Raw genomic sequence first — 20331 nt, 5'->3', positions numbered from 1 at the left:
TAACAGCATAAAATCGTTGTGATTTACACTGAAATAATAAGCCCCTCATTTATACTTCAGATCTGTGTCTGAATAGACCAAGACTGGTAAATAAAACTCATCCTGCAGTCAAGCAATCACAGGCTTAACCATCATTCTCATCTAGTTTACCCAGTAGCTTTCGTCAGCTTCTAACAAAAACATTGCAGACAACTTTGGCTATCTGCTTTTTTTCTTTTTCCACTTTGGAGTTTCTCAGGTTAGCCTGTTCTCAGCCTGTTCTCAGGGAACAGAGAAGCTCAGCATTCAGAAAGCAGGCTTTCTGGTTTGCATTTAAATGCAAATTATTGGTCATAAACCCCAAGATGGAGTGGTATTTTACAGGTACCAGCCATGAAAGTATTGGAGTTATGAGTAACATGGCATGTTTTCATGAGACTTTTCTAGATATTCCTAGCCATTATATTCTCTATTAAGTTAAATTTAATCTAGAGAGGACATGTGTTCAAATATGCCCTGATTAATACATATTCTGGGATTTAAATAGCAGAGCAATTAGAAAATCTTCCCTCCTGACTATAGAAAGTATGTTTAGTGCTGCTGCTCACTAATTTTTACTTAACTCCAGAACACTCCTCAGATCACATTCCTTTTCAACATTCTATCTTTTAATAGGCATTGCTGTTGCTGATTTCTCACCTCCTATGGCATTAAGTGTTGCTTAATGTGAGCCTAAAAATACTTCATTAATATTTATGAAGAGAATAACACAAAATTATGAAAAATACCACATGTGTGGATAGCTCAGGGCAGACCCATCTGCAATGCTTTTTATCTTCCTGAAGGTGGACAGCTACTCTTCTCAGAACTATTGAAGCTGCTATCTTTAGGCCTTTATTTTAAAAAGTCCAATTTCAAACAGTGCATGCCACCTATCTTGTGGGTATTTCCTTTAGCACAGTACAAACATAAACCATGGATAGCACAAAATTAAAAAAACATTAGATACCTAACAAATTTGGTATCATCTGTCCTGATCAAACCTCTGTTACAGGAGTCTTTAGGTAGCTCATTAGTAAAACTACAGTTGTAGCTACAGGTGTTCATGCAGTCCTCAAGGAAAGGGAATTAAAATACAAACTAAAATACACAAGGACTAAAGAACAGAAAACAAATATATTCCCTGTGGCTACATGTCAGTCAAGGATTCTTAAAGAGATATAACTGATTTAGAAAAGTGGGCAGCCAGACATGGATTAAATGTATACATTTGACATTAAGCACTGATATGGCCATCTAACATTCTACCTGTTAAACAGGAGAATCAGAAGAGCTTCCTGTGTACACGAAGGCACCAACAGAGCAACATCAGAAAGACTCAGCAAACTAATCTCAGCCATTTAACCTACTTCTTATTAAATGATAATCACGGGCGCGTGCTTTACACGTGTTTTTGCCACAACACTCCACGGAATGGAAGTATTTGTGATACCAATGCAGCCCACTAGAGGTCACTACGTCGAGAAGTTGAAAATCCATTTCGTACTTAAGTTCAAAGATGACAGCACCTCTCTATAATTAGCATCATCTGGGCTGCCACACGTAGCACAAAGTGACAAGTCCTTTAGAACTTTTAATTAGAACTAAAAAAGATCATAATAGAATGGTTGTTTTACAAATATACAAAACAGATTAAATAATTGTTCCCATAATGCAGATGAACTGGATTATTAGACTGGAGAAAACAATAGCATCAGGACTGTTAGCTGGTTTTTAGACCACCTACCATGACGCTGAAAAAGTTAAAATGCCAAGCTAAAGTAGAAACAAAACCTCAAGAGTTTATACCAATCCTCTGTATGGTTTATATGATAAAACTTGTATGCAAAGAGATAGATATTTCTGCATCCCTCCAAGTAAAATACACTTAGTATCACACATCTGATTATACTACTTTTGAGTTTTATAAAACAAAACAGATATAGATAAATACATATCTTTTGCACATTTATATTATTACTACCTTGATAAAAATGGAAAAGCTCCATGTCTAATCAGAAATCCCATACTAGAACATTGTAAATGCAAAAAGAATGACAGGCTTGAACAGTTTCCAAGTATTTCATGTTGTGAGTGTGTTATGTCCAAATACAAATAAAAGATATTCCATGAATGCCTATTCTCTGTGCAATTTTAAGGTTCAGTGTAATAGTGCTGTCAATCTGCTTTGTAAAGCTCCAATTTAAACTGTATTTACCTATTCCCATGTCATTTTTCCATGCACTTAGAGAAATGTATGCAATCACAGCTGCCTTCTCTGCTAAAAGGCTTCTTGGCATATAGATTGCCTGCAACTTAAAGCAAAGCAGCTTTCCAGCAGAAAGCCACTTAAAATTTTACAGGAAATGTATCAGCTAAGATTGTATCCCAAGACCAGAGTAAAAAAGATGAGAGGTGAGAAATTGTGTTTGCCCTCATATTTCTATGAGGAATTACATTAAAAATTAAGGGCAGTTTATGCCTTCCACCTCTGTACAGGAAGGAGGTGCTCAGTGACCAGTCCGCATTGTTTCTGCAGTTACCCTCTGAATGTTTCAAATAAAGCTGCAAGTTTTATGTTTTATTTCCTGGACTACCATGAGCAGCTCTAGAATTGGTGTCTGCCCAGTGATAACACTATATTTAATCTACAGCCACTGGATTAAACTGCTTTCACCTAGTCCTTCTGCTTCACTAGCTCCAGGTGCCTAACTCATCTTCTACTGTGTTTGCAACTAACGTGGCGTTAGGAAATTGCACACAGAACTTTTTTTTGACTATGTACTAAAAGAATCAGTGTTTGTCAGAAAAAGACTCAGAATTGTTTTGCTAGATCTCACCTCCTCAACCATCTGCTTGACTTTCTTCTGTTGGCAGTGGACCATATCATCTAGGTGTTTGATTCTCTCCCTTAGGCTCGCTGCTACCTCCTCCAAATGCTGTGACCTAGGCAAAACGTGGAAGAATTAAGAATTTAAGTGAGGAGCTATGCAGCATAAGAAGAACAAGAACAATCCCCACAATCCCTCCATAGATTGAGAGAACCACATCAAGAGGTAGGCAAGACAAATTCCACTGACATGTCAATTTATCTAAAGTACATTTTAATGGTAGTCTCCACCCAAGTTAACTCACCTTTGTCTTGCATTCTGGTGTGCTTACTCAGAGTCTGAAGTGCTGACAATTAAACAATGTGACAAAGCTCACTTCCTGAAGATGTCTGTTTTTCCTTGCAGTAAAAGGCACTTAGACAACGAGATCTTTATCACAAAAAAGATCTGTACCCTGACTTATTACCACCTGCAAATGTTCTGAAAATAGATACTATATAAAAGCCAGGAAGCACATCTGCTGGCATTCTTTTAAAAGCTCTCCTTCTACAGGGAAGCCTTGAGTCAAGGACCTGGAATATCTGGCAACAGTAGCAGAATGCTAACTTATCAGCAGTCAGCAGGAATTGTTGTGGATGTTTTACATTTGTGTGTAAGAGTCTCTAGAGAGATCCTGCGTTTCTTCAGATCTGTTTAATACAGAAATTGAACACCCACAGAACTCCTGCCACAAGTTCATTTGACAGCATGCCAGAAAAGTAGTTACAGAACAAGCAAAGAAAAAGGAGAGAAGCTGTTAACAGTTTATGGCAGGTTGGCCATGAGAGCCTCCGTTTTTATCTGAATGTACAATTCTTGAAATTCTTCAAAGAAAGGAATAATTTGCTTACAAAACAAATCTCTGTCTTCCATAGTTCAGGGCTGGACAGAATTTGAGAAGCAGAGGAGGGGAATTAAAAACAAAAAAGCTTTTTTCATCTTGTTCTGTGCACAGCAGAAGAAACTGTTGAAGCTACAAATAGAACAACCATTCTAAGGCAAAGAAGCAGATGGCAAACTGTATGAGATGGTTCCAATGAATGACTGAATTCTACACTGTTTCCCCCCAGAAGGAGTACCTATTAACAGTGAAGTACTCTACAGAACTGTAACTGCAGCACTTTGACAAGGACTCAAAAAATCAAGGGGTTGCTACACATTTCTCAGTCCTGTGTATTAAGATCTCACAAAACTGTTATTTATATTGCAATTGCAACACATATTTGATGTCTCATTGAAAAATTCAGAATTTTAAGTACTGATAGCAATGGAGTAATGGAAGAGAAGTCCTTCCTCATGTACGGCTCAAGTGTATGCTTGACACTTAAAGAAAATTTAAAACAGATTTTAGTATTTGAACACAGGTTCATCACTTGCATTGCATAGATTGCAACCCTGTGCTTGTTTGCATTGCACAAATTCCTGTCTGAACAGTGCCTTTGCCCTCTTAACCACAGCATAACTTTTCAGGCTGGGTGGACTGGGCAAGATTCACTGAAGCAAGAGTATCTGTTATCCAGAGGTAAAGGAAGAAACCAATTATTTTTCCTCTCCATATTCTATATTGCATGCAACATCTGTTCACTTTATATTATTATTTTAACAGGCTGCTCTGAAATGTTGGTATTACCCTGAAAATTACTAAGTTGATGACAGATGTTTTATTTATAAATGGACAAATTGCTACCAAACTGCAGTTTTAAAGGTAGAAAAAGCATAATGTCTTCAAAAAGAAGTAAAAACCAAGACCCTAAAGTTTCCTAGCAAAACTAGAATTTTCACAGAGAAGACATATCTCACCTTTCACTGTCAGAGTTGTTTTCAGATTTTGCTCCAGATATTTGTATTTCATTTAGTTCAAGTTGTTTTTGCAGCTGGTGACGTTCCTAAGCAAGAAATGTTATCTTTCAGTTCTTCACGTGTCAAAACGTAAAGGGTTCTCAAAGCATATTTCAGTTGCAATTCAAAAGATCATTTGTGAAATTAAAATAGAAAGAGATGAAACTCAAATTCATTCATTCCTTATAGCCAAGGAGCACAGAATGCATAATAATAAAATCCAATTCTCAGCTACGTATGAAAATAAGATCAGAGTTTTCAATTTCCTATTCGAAGATGTACTTGAAACTGAATTGTTTTAGTAAAAAGATGAGTCAGAACAATCTTTAACCACATAAGCAGGAAATAAAAAGCAATGCAAAAACTGCTAGAACTAGTTTTACAGTAGTGCTGCTGGTGTCAGAAGAGGCAAATGTCTCAAAGCATTTCTGCTTTCAGAGCTTTAAAAGCAAACTGCCAAAAAAGAGCTCTCAATGACAATTTGGTAGGGAACATATAGCCAGGGAGAGGAAAAATTAGAAGTCTTTTAATGCTACTAGGAACAGAAGAATCTAAGTTTGGATTGAACGTCAGTCAACATTTTTTTTTCTCCTCTCCTCAACACATTCTAGTGGACATTTTAGTGGACTTACCAACAACATTTCTAAGAGACTTTGGAAATTTATGATTACTACTTCACTAGGCTTAGGAGACCTTCCACACTGAAGGAAGACTGAATGGTCTTTTAAAATTCTTTCTTTAAAATGTTTTATTAAATAGGTAAACTTGACACCTTAGGCAGTCCTGACTGTAAAGACAAAAGAAAGAAGAATCACTTCCTCACAGTGTCTCTATGCTAGTGCAGGTCCATTTACTCATATGGATACAACAACTAAGATACAAACAGCAATGCTATTGGTATGACACTGAGCAGGGTATGGAGCAGCAGACACACACACAGAGAACACAATAAAAAAAATTCAAATTCCCCCCATGCACTTCTGCATTTCTTTTAAAGGTGCCAGTCAACTAACTGCTATACCTCTTCCATGCACTCAATCAGGCGGTCCAGTTCACCAATTCTCTGGTCTTTTTCCTGTATGGTTGTTTCTGTAATCTGCATCTTCTTATTTGCCTCTTCAATAGCCTTCAGAAGCCGATTTGTTTCCTCCTTCAAAGAAGCATATTTACAGTAACATTAACATACAATATATTAATGAGATTTTTTGGGGTTTCTGGGGGGTGGCTGGGGGGCTTTTTACTCCATAGAACTTGGCTAAGAGCTTTTAAATAGAGAACAAAGCTCTTTACTATAGCTACCTATCTTACCCCAATATGAATCTTACCCTAAATATGAACTGTGTAGAATAAAATAGCTGATACACCTTGAAGTGCATAGGTATTTGTGAAGTATTATTAATATCTGAGAAGTAATTTTATCCATTTCTCAGATATTTATTTTCCTTTCTGAGGATGCCATGAAGTAACAGTATAAGGGAAACATGCTGTTACAGAAGACAGCATTCTATACAAAGTTTTCCATGTTCAGTGTTGTACTTCCCTCACATACAAAACAATACGAATAGAAAGAGAGTGGGGAATCTACCTTGAATCTCAGTCATTATCTACCTTCATTGGTTAGAAAAATGCAAAGACAGAAAACTTATAGAAAGGTTTTGAGGGTGGAGGGGAACCAGGGAGCAGGAAGAAATCTTGCTACTGTAGCTTCCACTGAAATTGTTTGCCCTTCCCTTCTTAAACTCTCTAAAATTGGACATTATGTTTTTCCTTTTTTTTTTTTTTTTTTTTTTTTGTCCCTAGAGAATGAGAAGTTAAGAAGCTCAGCTTAACTCCATTACAAATTTTGCAATGTACATCATTGTTACTGTTACCGAGTTTAAACACATTTTGCCTCAGCTCTACAGTTGCAAAAGCCTGGAAAGCTTAGTAATTGTGGCATGCCTAGTCACTGAGACAGATGTGAAGAAACACAGCAGCTCTGGAGCATTAAGTGATTGAGAAACAGCAGCCAAGCCAGACACCATTCCTACAGACTGGCTGTACGTACGAGGAGGATTTCCTTCTCAGCTTTATGTTTCTGCTCCTCTTCTCGCATTTTTTCCTCATACTGATTATACAGTTTTCTTGTCATCTCTCTCATGACTTCAGCATTTGCTTCCTGTGATGATTCCACCTGTGAGAGGGGAAAGAATGAAAGTCAGAGTTGAGCTGTTAGTACAGCACTGCTTACAGCAGGAGAAAGAGAGTTCAGGTGACCCAAGAGTAACAAACTGAACTTTAGCTCCACCTTGTTACAAATGTTATGCTGCTGAAGCAGATTTTCATTGCCTCCCCCTCATTTTACAGAAGCACAGATTAGAGATGGTCTGGGCTCAGTGCCTGTTTCTGAATTACCATGAACACTCAAAGCAATAATTACTTTAAGCTGGACCTAAGTACCAGTTGTTAACTAGAAGGTGCAGCTGAACCCTGACTCCTCTCTCTTGCTTTTTCACATACCACTCTTTGGGGTGGGCACAAAACCAGTAGGCAAACTGGGGCAGCCAATAAGCAGAGCAGATCAGGGAACAATCAGACTTAAAATTGCAATACTCAGGGGTGTGGAAGAGTTAGTTTTTAACCACAGGACCAGAAACTTCTGCTACAGGGAAGAGGGCAGGAATTTAATTCAGAGACAGGATTTCCCTTTGTGTTGCCTCAAAACACTGACTGAACCACACCCTCAGTGATTAAAGATTACATAGTATAGTCACAGTTTAAACCCATCTGCTCTGTACACCCCAATAAAAAAAAAAAAAAAAGGAAAATAGCTAGTCCAGGACTTAGTTCTCTTTCTAGAGATGCTATAAATCTGACAAGGTCACAGTGAAATGCTGTGGGTGCTACAAAAATGTCTTGGAACAGGAGGAATATACTGTTATCTGGGAGAACAAGAGAGCTCCCTACTGACCACTAAGGACTGAAAGATTTATTAAACCCTTGTTTTTATATTGCCTGGTGGAAACAAGGTGTTTTACTGCCCTCTCAGATAACAACATTTCATTTTGTCCTTTCAAAAGGGACTGAGCTCTGAGTGACTCCATTTGTGCTGCAGTTGCTCTCTTTAGCATTTCACCTGAACTGATACAGAGGCAGTGGTAGTAACCTGCACTTTGGTGTGTTCTACCCAGAAAATAATCATAATATATAATAATTACAGCTTTTAAACTGCTAACCTCTCAGATGCCAAACCATCTGCTTACATTCACCCCTGGAATAAAGTTTTGGCATCTTTGATACACTATTTTATGTATAACTTCCAAATAAAGCAACGAGGTATTTTATTCATTAACTTTGTAATAAGACTGCAACTTCAAGGGCAAAATTTAACTTTTTCCTCATTAATGCAGGGCATGAATTACACAGACCTTGAGATGCTTGAGGATAAACAAATCCTTAAGCATTCCCAGAACTGGAACTTCAGCTGTGGTTCTCTGCCCTTAGAAGCAGACATAACTTTCCCTGACTTGTTGGTGCATGTCCTTAAGATTATAGTGAAGTCCAAATATTTGTTTTTAAATTGTAATTGCAGCAGCTTTGCTTTCTTATTTTAATTGTGTTTTTTTTCCTTTTAGTTCCTGCTGAAAACATCAGCTACAAAACCCAGTTACTTTTATAACCAGTAAAGCTTCACTATGAGAGGAAATTGGAACATGAAGTTGGAATACACTTATATTAATATTTTCTGGTTTTACTATTCATTAAGCATGAATGCAAATCACTAGAGAGCCAAAAAGAAGTATTTCCTCAGACAAAACTAAGCACAAAAAACCCAACTCACTTTAATTTCACAGTGAAAATTCTGATAAAGTACTATATCCAAACTAGTTTATGTTGAGGAGTTTTAAGGACAGAGTTTTCCAGAAGGGGGTTTTTCTTTTGGTTGGTGTTGCGGGGTTTTTCAAATTAGAATTAAGGAATACATTTGGCATATGAAGAAAGAAAAGGGTCAAGCCATCTGGCATATAAAACTTTCCAATTTGCATTTTATTTCCTTGCATTTCTCTGAAAGAAATAGCTTAATTCTCTTCCCAAGACACTTGTTGTTACAGCTCCTATCTGCTGACTACTAGAGATTACCTATTAAAACTGTGAAATGCCAAATAAACAAATTCAACACCAAGGAATTCTTGTATCACTATGTAGAGCTATAACATTCCTTCACTTAGGACACTAGTAACCACTTAATGGTTTACATTTTCACCTACCAACATCCCTGAATGGTCATCCCATGCTAATAGAAAGACTGCTGCCACCTGAGATTCTTTGTTATTAAAACATTATTGATTCACAGGAATATGTCAGCTCTAGGGAATAATGAAGGTGTGAAGAATGAAGAACCCTTTACAGATAAGGCCAATGAATTAATTTAACATACTCTATAATATACAATATTTTTAGAGGAGTTTTTATACCACACCTTTAATTTCAGTAACTGATTTTCAATTTGTGCTGTTTCCAGTTGCTTTTGCTTCTCCCTCAGCTTCTCCATAGATTGCTCATGTGTATGTTTTAAATTCCTTATTTGTTCCCGTATGTCAGTGTTCTCCAGTGTAACATCCACTAGAGTTTTCTAGAAGAAGGAGGCAAACCACATATTAAAAATCACACATAACTTGGTGAACTAATATAGTTAGGAGACTATGGAACAGATAGAACATTTAAGAGCGTCTTGATGTGTCAATGAAGGGTGAACAGTTTTGCTAGTTTTAACACTTTAAATTATGGTTTTCATTGTATTTAGTCTTCTAGAAGGTATTTCCATGAAGAACATGCTCAGTGAAATCAAGTCCTGGAACACTATATATAAAAAAAAAAAAAAAAAAGGAACATGGATATTTTCATACAATCTTCCTTTCTTCTCTCCAAGGGTAATGCTATACATATAAAATGCACCAGGCAGAAAAATTGTGACATAAAAGAAAGAAGGAACATTAAGTTGTTCAGCTCAGACACAAGAGAATTTGGAAGTCTTTAAAACAGAAAATTAATTCCCACCTTTTGCCTCCCCCTGCATTTCACAGGTATGTAAAGTCTCACAAGTGTGTAGCATCCAAATGTGCCACTTCCATTTCAGTAAACCAGCGAAGGTAGGAGGAAGCCAGGATGTACTGTTTTGCACAATACAGAATGAATCACATTTCTAACTTAAATTACTTTGTAGAGACATGACTAGTGGCATTAGTTTGCTGATCTGTATTTCTTTATTATACACTGTTTTTAAAAGTTTTTTTAAAATATACTGGTGTTAAACCTAAATTAACTGCCTTATATACCCAAGACAGCACTTCACAGAATTGTTAGGTGTTAGTATCTATATTTGTCATCCATGTTTTATGTATGCTTTTAAATCCATGTCAGAAAAGGCAACTGTCAGCTGTGAAACAGCTATTAAAATATACCTGCAAGTCTATTGATGCTGATGTCAAGGAGCTGTTCATTTCACTAAAGCTATCTAAGGCTGCAGCCTGCACTCGCACATGATTCTCTAAGGATTCCTGATGAGCATTTGTCACCTGAGCAGAAAAAAAAAAAAGAAAAAAAAAAGGTTTTATATGGAATAATAATTAAGTTTACCTATTCTTTCAAGGGAGCTACAGAAGATAAACCTCATGGTTAATTTTCACAGTACTAGGATCCTTAATATAAAGGCCTCAAATCATATCCTTACACCTCAGAAGCAAACAAAGCTTACAATCCAAATATGCTAAAAGAAATAAGGCACAAGTTTCTATATTTACTGCTAGTGTTAAATCACTGTAAAAGCAGTTCTTTTTAAAAGGACAAAAGGACACTTGGCAGATGTCTATTCAGAAAGTTTATATAAAGAGAGTGGGCAGACTGTAAAAAGCCACAGAGGGAAAAGCAGAAGAATGCAAGAAATTGTGAAATCAAGAAAAGTTTGGGTGAACTGTAGAAAAGCCTTGATTAAGAAGAAATAGATTAATCAGGTGTATAAAGAAGTAACATCAAGAAGACTTAAGAATGAAACAGTGTGAAGCAGGTAGAAGTCAGGAGAAAGCTTTATTATGTGAAAATCTGTTTTCTTCTATTATGCATACACACGCATGCTTAAAGGGGAAAAAAGGCACAAAAGGACATTGTTTAAGAAGAGACCAAAACCAGACAGTAAAAATGAATATGAACCATCCAATAATAAAAAGAAAAGAATTGTTACTAACGGAGGCCAGCCCAGCTTACATTCTTGGATAGATCAGATTTGTTTCTTGATAAAAACATAAGAACACTAGGGGACTGATATGGAGAATAATTGAATTTAGTAACCAAGTCACACACAGGTTAGGTCAGCACAGGGAGCAGAAGCCAAGTAGTTACTGTTAACCCTACATAAATGTGTGCTCATGTGAAAACAAACAAAGAAAGTAGAAATGCTTTGGAAGGATTAAGAAAGTTACAGACAAGAACTACTGTGACAAAACACACTGCCCAGGGCAGGATATTGGAAGCACAAACTTCAAACAAGCTTTGTGAACAAAAAGTAGTCCTGCAAATTAATGGCCTGAAGCACAGTGATTCAAAGCTGAAGCAAAGAGAATATAAAGGACAGGATCATTAAACAGCATGAAAGATGGCAGTTATGTACAATGAAAACCCAACTAAATGAACAATAAAATATTATTAGGTAGAACAACAGTAGTGCTTAAGTACTAGCAGCTTAAGTACTAAAAAAGTGGGCAAGGTGTCTCATAATGTGCCTTTTACGTCAGAAGGAATGCTATAAATTGCTAATTTGCTTCTGAACTAGAGATTCTGTCAGAATCAGAAACCCTTAAATAAGAGAGATGTTCAAACTCATAGAGGATTTCTACTGGTCTGACAGAAGACATGGAAGTGCAGAATATCACCACTGCTACTCGGTAAGTATCAGCAAAGATGACAAAACTGCATCTGAATCAGCATTTGCCAACATGTACGATTGGTGGAGAATTCACCTTGTTGGTATCAGGAAGAGTATTTAATACAATTTACAGAAATTTAGCTTTCTCTCCCCTATCCTCTCAAATCACAGAGTCTTGGTGGCTTTTTGGGAGTGGTGGGTTGTTTGGTTTTTTGTTGTTTTTTTTTTTTGAGGGGGGGCAGACTAGCTGCCACAAAACTGAAGTACCAGTTTAACAGCAAATTCTGCTCTTTATACACAATACAGCATGCAGGGAACTGATGTTTTCCAAACAAGGATGGCAGAAGGGCACAAGTCAGTGTCCCTTGAAGTCAGAGTATGTTTATTGCCAAAGCTTCATCTGAACCAGAGGTGTGAAAATCAATGTTGAATATAAAACCCACAGCAAGTTTTCAGGGAGATTTTTTAGACCAAAGAACTCAGCAGTTTAATGCAAAGGATACTGCTACGGACTGCAGCAGCTTTTATTGCTAAAGCAGCATGTCAGAAGAAAGAGAGGTCATTGAATGACCATTGAAAGGCTCAACCAAGAGCCAAAAGGTTATTTCTAGATCTACCACACATTTTAATACTTAAGAATATTGCTGTTACTTTTACAGTAGTGCTAAAACAAGAGAGTCAGTAAAACAGAGCAAAGTCTGTTGAAATGACACCAACTAAGCTGCACATTGCTTCTATTTACATAAGTTGTTTGTTCAGCCCACCTGGCATCTTACTGGGACAAACATCACTAATTGCCAACATGCATGGACAATCCTAGCAAGATCATTCTTTTATTTCCAATTAGTAATTCCATGTGCAAAAACACCCCTGTCCTACTTTGCCTTCCTTGAGGGAAAAACAAATAGGAAAGTATAGATATCATATAAAACAATTAACTGGTGTGGTTTGAGAAATTAATTCTGTTCTGCTGCAGCAAAAAAAAAACTTTCTAGATTACAGTGGGACTCTTATTCTCATATGCTTTCCCTGCACATGAATGGATACTTACTTTCAGTTCATTTGTAAGCTGCTGTATTTTTCGTTTCATTTCATCATATTCACCATACATTTTCCTTCTTACTTTTTCCAGAGTTGCTCTCACCTGGTATCAGAAAAATCATATGCCTTTATCAAACTTATTGATGATTCTGTTTATATAGCAAACTATTTTTTCTATGTCTTTTGTTATTATTTTGAGTAATTTCTTTTATTAAACTACCTTTACAGCCAGATGAGCCAGACAAAACTTGTTTCAAGACTTGTCTATATAGAGATACTACAAATATCTGAGTGATCCTAAACTTCTCTGAACCCACTTAAACACATGTAAATTAATAATTTAAGAAATTAATTTCAATTAAACTATCCACAACTCATTCTAACCTGAATACTAAAGGATTTAAAATTAATTTGAACTTATAATATTTTCTTTCTGAAAAAACATCCATACACAGATTTAATTCAACTTCATACTTTTTCAAGTGGTTAATTAATTTTTCCTGAGTATCCTTTGAAGATAATTTTGGGCTCTTTAATTTAATTTTGGCTCTTTAATTTTGGGCTTTTAAGCTCATATCTAGGTAGAATATATATTAGCATAAATTTACCAATGCAATTTCAAATCTGAAGAACAGAGTACTCAATTTTATTTAAGAACTATGGATGGAGAGGAGAGGAGAGGAGAGGAGAGGAGAGGAGAGGAGAGGAGAGGAGAGGAGAGGAGAGGAGAGGAGAGGAGAGGAGAGGAGAGGAGAGGAGAGGAGAGGAGAGGAGAGGAGGAAAGAAAAGGAAAGGAAAAGGAAAGGAAAAGGAAAGGAAAAGGAAAGGAAAGGAAAAGGAAGGAAAGGAAAGGAAAGGAAAGGAAAGGGAAAGGAAAGGGAAAGGAAAGGGAAGGAAAGGAAAGGGAAAGGGAAAGGGAAAGGAAAAGGGAAAGGAAAAGGGAAAGGAAAAGGAAAGGAAAAGGAAAAGGAAAAGGAAAAGGGAAAGGAAAAGGAAAAGGAAAAGGAAAAGGAAAAGGAAAAGGAAAGGAAAAGGAAAAGGAAAAGGAAAAGGAAAAGGAAAAGGAAAGGAAAAGGAAAAGGAAAGGAAAGGAAAGGAAAGGAAAGGAAAGGAAAAGGAAAGGAAAAGGAAAGGAAAAGGAAAAGGAAAAGGAAAAGGAAAAGGAAAAGGAAAAGGAAAAGGAAAAGGAAAAGGAAAAGGAAAAGGAAAAGGAAAAGGAAAGGAAAAGGAAAAGGAAAAGGAAAGGAAAAGGAAAAGGAAAGGAAAAGGAAAAGGAAAAGGAAAAGGAAAAGGAAAAGGAAAGGAAAAGGAAAAGGAAAAGGAAAAGGAAAAGAAAAGGAAAAGGAAAGAAAAGGAAAGAAAAGGAAAAAAGGAAAGAAAAGGAAAGGAAAAGGAAAGGAAAAAGAAAAAGGCAGGAATCCACCTTGGGTTTAAATGTCATTGCAATCATGCACAGGACCAATCTTCTGAAGAACACAGTACAAACCCTAGTTATATGTTTGCCTACAGTCTACCTTCCAGCTACAATATTGAAACTCTTTTTTATATTTTCCCCTCATCTCTATCAAACACAGACGTATTGCAGATAATCCAGGGCAATGAGCTTACCTCATTTCTGCATGGGCTGGGGGAAGGAGCATGGTGAAAACATTAGTAGGGTCTCATGCAAGAGCTGAGGTTTCTAACAGCTCTGCAGAACACTCACTCCTCAGAAAGAGGGGCATTGACCACCAAATCTATGTAAGGAGTAGGCACAAGCTGACCTCAAACTAACTACCTGCTCTATTTAGGATGAGAAACACATCAGTGAGCTGCTACCTGCACCCCTTGCCCAGTCCCTACCCACACAAGGTGGGTATTTTGCAAGGTGCAAATTTGACTCAGCTACAGAGAAATCTGTCAGCAGTTCTGATGTGAACCATCATTTCTGATCTATTTAAGTCAGCACATCCAAGGCACAAGCTGAGGACTCTTTTTTAAGACTACTTTTAAAGATGAAACTTCTTTGGCAGACCAAAGGTCACAAATTAGCATAGCTGAACACAGCTTCCAGTTGACAGGAGAGCAAGGACCAGTACGTCCCTTCCCACATCCTTTCCCCTTTTTCCTGAAAGGATCAGTACCCTGAGCACGCTTGCAAGATGTACTGTTCACCTGGCCTGACGCGTCCCTCCATGTCACACACTGGCTGTGAACAGAAAAGGGCTGGGAGACGGTCCTGGTCCAAGCAATCTGCACCAGGTACCAGAAAGAGGGCACCATGGGGAGCTGGCTCTGGCACAGCCCAGATCACCCACCCTGGGCACCAGCTGAGCAGGGCAGGTGAATTACCCAGGCAGGAGGAGGGCAGCTGCCCTCCCTGCAGGAGGGACAAACCCAAACAACCTGGGGTGGTGAATGCTGGGAGTTACCAAGCTGTGAGTAACAAAGGACAGAAGCAAGTGCTGATATAGCTAGCAACTAGGCAGATGTTGAGGAAACACATAATTACAGGCTCTTAAACTGCTGGCTGGACCCAGTCAGTGTTCCTCCCTTTTACATCAGTTTGCACTTAAATCAGTGTTAACATGATAACCATTGACCAATAGCTCCCTCTGGGTGGTGAAGGTGAATGGAAAGAGAAGGTCAAAGTATTTGCCCTGGGCTAATTAAGGGGTTATTGCCAAAGCCTGAGAGCCAAGGACTGACAGCCAGAGAGATGCTGAGTTTCAAGCACAGAAGCCAGCAACATCAGAACTGCTTTTTTTTTTTTTTTTTGCTTTCAGGAGAGCTTCTGCCAATTATGATAAATGAGCATGCACAGAGAAAGTAGTACAAAGTCATCCATATTAGGCTGACTATTTTAGGATGGCCCAAAATATACCCAAGTGATTTTACTATGTCACCTAATTTAGGAGTCTTTAAAACTGGGGGGCTTGGGGAAGCAGAGGAACTCAGGAGATAGTTTATCCTCTAAAGTATCTGCTTACATAGTTTCTTCTGAATCACCTGGGAAATTATGAAGGTTTCAGGAACCCCAAGATCTGTTTGACAGTTTGCTTGCCCAGCTGTAGCCCAGTCAGCAAGCATTAACAAGTATCAGTTGGCAAAGAGGCCCTGAGTCTGGACTGTGAAATTCCCAGGTATATGCATGCTTTTTTCCCAACTCCAGTACTAACAATGCAAGCCTTTAGCTCCAGAGTATGTTTCCAGTTCACATTGAGGTTCTGGGCCAGACAACAGCCATCCCAAATATACCCACATCTCTACGTGAATATATGGAAAGGACACTTGACAAATTTTGAAGCTGAAAGCATAACTCACTTCTTTGATGTAATTCATCTCCTCTTTCAGCTGATCAGCTGACCAGCCATAAACCACCATTTCTCTCTTATGGTTGTTGTCAGTTCTGTGCACAACTCCATATACCATTCCGTGAGAGAGCTTCCCTGGAGACATGCCATTTGGTACATGGTAGAGCTCCTTAAAAGAAAAATAAAGAGTTATTTCTAGATCAATAATAGAATAAAAAAATAACAAACAAAAACAGAGTGACATGGGCCCAGGAGATGCAATCAGCTACAGTGAAAGCACAACAGTACCTAAGAACACAAGTTCCCAAATGATTTAGGGCCAAACTGTCAACTTTAATGTTTTTGGAAAGATAATAACCAGTTTATAACTGATGGAGATGTCTTAATTTCTGTTGGAGATGGAGATGTCTGATTTTCTAATTATGGGTATAGCTAAAGACAACAGACTGAATTTGTTCAGAGAGGTAGAGGCATGTGAGAGAAAAAGTTATCCTGGCTTATTTTCATTCATCAACATACAGCCTTTTTTGTGCCTTCTTTGAGAGCACTGTCAGCTCTCATAGTTCTCTTTCAGCTCTTGCAACCACAGAATTGCTCCTCACCCCCCAAAGCCCCTACGATGGGAAATATAAAAATTCACAAGTTCAATAAAAAGTTCTCAGAAGAAAGTAAAATTAAAACATTTTAGGCGACAATCATGGAAACAGAGAATGCCAGGGTGAGAGGGACATCAAGGACACATTTAGTCCAGCATTTCTAGGTAAGAAAATGGTTTAAGTGTTCTCACACAGAATAAGAAAGTATCTGTTTATCTTTTAAATGCAAACTTTTATCTCAAAGCTAACCAATGACCTCCAAAGCAATCAAACACTCATTCCAGGGCTGCATTTCTCTTACAGAAGTTGTAGAACTGATATTTCAAGAGCCAAAGCAAAGCTATTAAACAGCATTCATGTGGGTGTTCCAGTGTTATTAACTACTGTAGGAGAACAAAACTTTGAAATCAGGTTGTGACTGGTAAGTAGAAAGGCCCACATTTATGATTTTAAAGATCTGCAAAATTTTGTAAAATGTACTTGTTATATTTCTTAGTTAAGCACTCTTACCAACAGATGCCTCTTACTCATCTCATCAATACACTTAGTAAGAAAAATATTCATGCAAACAGTAGGAGTTATTTCCCTCACCATGTAAATAAATATAGAATCATAGAATCATAGAATTAGCCGGGTTGGAAGGGACCTCAGAGATCATCTAGTCCAACCCTTGACCCACCGGAGCAGTTGCTAGACCATGGCACTGAGTGCCACATCCAGTCTTTTTTTAAATGTCTCCAGGGACGGAGAATCTACCACCTCACCGGGCAGTCCATTCCATAGCCTGATCACCCTCTCCGTGAAGAAATTCTTTCTAATATCTAACCTAAACCTCCCCTGGCACAACTTAAGACTGTGTCCTCTTGTCTTGTTGAAGGTCGTCTGTGAAAAGAGTCCCACCTCGCTACAGCCTCCTTTCAGGTAGTTGTAGACAGCAATGAGGTCTCCCCTGAGCCTCCTCTTCTTCAGGCTGAACAGCCCCAGCTCTCTCAGCCTCTCCTCATAGGGCCTGTGCTCGAGTCCCTTCACCAGCCTGGTTGCCCTCCTTTGGACCTGTTCCAGGACCTCTACATCCTTCTTAAACTGAGGGGCCCAGAACTGGACACAGTACTCGAGGTGTGGCCTAACCAGCGCTGAGTACAGGGGAAGAATCACCTCCCTGGACCTGCTGGTGATGCTGTTTCTGATACAGGCCAGGATGCCATTGGCCTTCTTGGCTACCTGGGCACACTGCTGGCTCATGTTCAGTTTCTTGTCGATGCAGACTCCCAGGTCCCTTTCTGCCTGGCTGCTCTCCAGCCACTCTGTCCCCAGCCTGTAGCGCTGCATGGGGTTGTTGTGGCCAACAAGGCCAACAAATATCTGCAAGGTCAGATGTAACCACCTGACCTGACTACTTCCCGAGCTTCCCTCCTAATCAACCCAGACAATCATGCTTCTGTAACAATCTTCTGAAATGAATCAGACTCCAGAAGTACCAAGTTATCTTCCTGATTACAAAATATGTGACCAGCTAGCTTAGATGAACACATCCATATTATGGGATTCCATTATAAGGAAGGGGAAAAATATTCTTACCTAACTTGGAATATTTGCAAACTTGGAACCCAAAAATAGTGACTATTTCTAAATATAAAGTTAGGAAGACACAGTCTTGGAAACACAGCTACTACAGCTTAGTTTTGCACATTGTCTTTTAAAGGCCAATGCTGGGATCAAATCAGTTTTAGGTAGTTTCACTGAATTTCTTTCTCATGTTAGATATAGCAGGATATAGGTAAATTTGAGAATATTTAATACACTCATCCTAGAAAACGTTTTGTTATTGAGCAATGACACTGTATGGAAACTGACAAACTTGGAAATTCTTAACTAAACTAAGAGTCTAAGCAATGTCTAAACACTCTGACATCAGAGGCTGGAAAAGATAAAGCTCAGTATCCCACATCCATCTGTATCTGCATCCTAGAGAGTCTCCAGCCCTTGCCAGAAGGACAGTGGTGATGGCATCTCAGTCTGAAGCAGTAGCACTTCCAGTTATTAGCAGCCAAACTAACACAACGAGGGTGAAAATGTAGGGATAGATATTTATTTGGGCAAGGAAAAAAAGAACAGGAAAATCTACTTGCTTTAAGAATGGGTAAAGGTGGACATTTGTGTTATACTCTGTCTCTCCCATGCAGCACTGACAGATTTTTTCAAAATTGTAAGATCTACACATTTTCACAGAATCACAGAATCACAGAATCCTAGGGGTTGGAAGGGACCTCGAAAGATCATCTAGTCCAACCCCCCTGCCAGAGCAGGGCCACCTAGAGCACTTCGCATAGGAACGTGTCCAGGCGGGTTTTGAATGTCTCCAGTGAAGGAGACTCCACGACCCCCCTGGGCAGCCTGTTCCAGGGCTCTGTCACCCTTACAGGAAAAAAATTTTCCGGATATTCAACTTGAACCTCCTATGCTCCAATTTACACCCATTACCCCTTGTCCTATCACTGGTCACCACTGAGAAGAGCCTAACTCCATCTCCCTGACACTCACCCCTTACATATTTGAAAACATTGATGAGGTCACCCCTCAGTCTCCTTTTCTCCAAACTAAAGAGACCCAGCTCCCTCAGCCTTTCCTCATAAGGGAGATGTTCCACTCCCTTAATCATCTTAGTAGCTCTGCGCTGGACTCTTTCAAGCACTTCCCTGTCCTTCTTGAACTGAGGGGCCCAGAACTGGACACAATACTCCAGGTGCGGCCTCACCAATGCAGAATAGAGGGGGAGGAGAACCTCTCTTGACCTACTAACCACACCCTTTCTAATGCACCCCAGGATGCCATTGGCCTTCTTGGCCACAAGGGCACATTGCTGGCTCATGGTCATCCTCTTGTCTACCAGGACCCCCAGGTCTCTTTCACCTACACTGCTCTCCAGCAGGTCAGCCCCCAACCTATACTGGGACATCTTGTTGTTCTTCCCCAAATGCAAAACTCTACACTTCCCCTTGTTGAATTTCATCATGTTTCTCTCTGCCCAACTCTCCAGCCTGTCTAAGTCTCTCTGAATGGCAGCACAGCCTTCTGGTGTGTCAGCCACTCCTCCCAGCTTAGTGTCATCAGCAAACTTGCTGAGGGTACATTCTATACCCTCATCCAAGTCGTTGATGAAGATATTGAACAACACCGGTCCCAGCACCGACCCCTGAGGGACTCCACTAGTCACACACCTCCAACCAGATTCTGCCCCATTGACTACATTCCTTTACTGTATCCACACATTTTCCTTTACTGTATCCTTAGTAGCTTTTTCCCAAAGCTCTGGGTGTGTGCATGCAGGGCTGGGAAGGAAACATAGTGCTGACAGCTGAAAAAAAAATTCAGGAAAACAACAGCAAAGCTATAAGAAATTATTTAAAAAAAAAAAAAAGCCTAAAAACTATTGAATGGAGAAACACTGGGCAACAAACTCTACCTATATAGGATATAATTTTGTACTTTGAAAACATTACACAAACAAAACTTCATATCCTGATACTCAGAAGATTCATAGTAATGTACTTTTTGGGGTTTTGTTTTGCTGTTTGGATGCTTACAAAAAACAAAAACCCAACACCTGATTTTTTGAGAGTAGTGAAAAATAGATGGTGGCATGAGTAAAAACTATTTTGTTTGTTGGTTTCCAGAGCTGCAGTTTCTTTGATAGTTGCCCGCAGCTCCTCCCATGCATCTGGATAAAGAGGTGACATACAAGTTTCCATCTTCCTGATAACCAAATGAATAATCAT

The 20331-nt window shown here is 38.8% G+C and overlaps 1 protein-coding gene across 1 annotated transcript in view; it reads right to left on the bottom strand.

The window, feature by feature from the left end:
* The window catches only part of LOC103528558 (myocardial zonula adherens protein), a 54335-nt gene that overhangs the window by 22112 nt on the left and 11892 nt on the right, over nucleotides 1-20331 (bottom strand). Inside the window, exons 3-10 of the mRNA XM_030457037.1 lie at nucleotides 15970-16128; nucleotides 12677-12769; nucleotides 10169-10282; nucleotides 9187-9339; nucleotides 6775-6900; nucleotides 5749-5877; nucleotides 4689-4774; nucleotides 2859-2964 (exon numbers count right to left, since the gene is read on the bottom strand). Coding sequence (XP_030312897.1) covers nucleotides 2859-2964; nucleotides 4689-4774; nucleotides 5749-5877; nucleotides 6775-6900; nucleotides 9187-9339; nucleotides 10169-10282; nucleotides 12677-12769; nucleotides 15970-16128 — 966 coding nt within the window. The remainder of the gene's footprint in view (nucleotides 1-2858; nucleotides 2965-4688; nucleotides 4775-5748; nucleotides 5878-6774; nucleotides 6901-9186; nucleotides 9340-10168; nucleotides 10283-12676; nucleotides 12770-15969; nucleotides 16129-20331) is intronic.

Source organism: Calypte anna, chromosome 10 (assembly GCF_003957555.1).
Source record: "Calypte anna isolate BGI_N300 chromosome 10, bCalAnn1_v1.p, whole genome shotgun sequence".
Lineage (NCBI taxonomy): Eukaryota > Metazoa > Chordata > Aves > Apodiformes > Trochilidae > Calypte > Calypte anna.
Note: the sequence above shows the minus strand (reverse complement) of the source record. Positions and strands in the feature narration are given on the sequence as shown.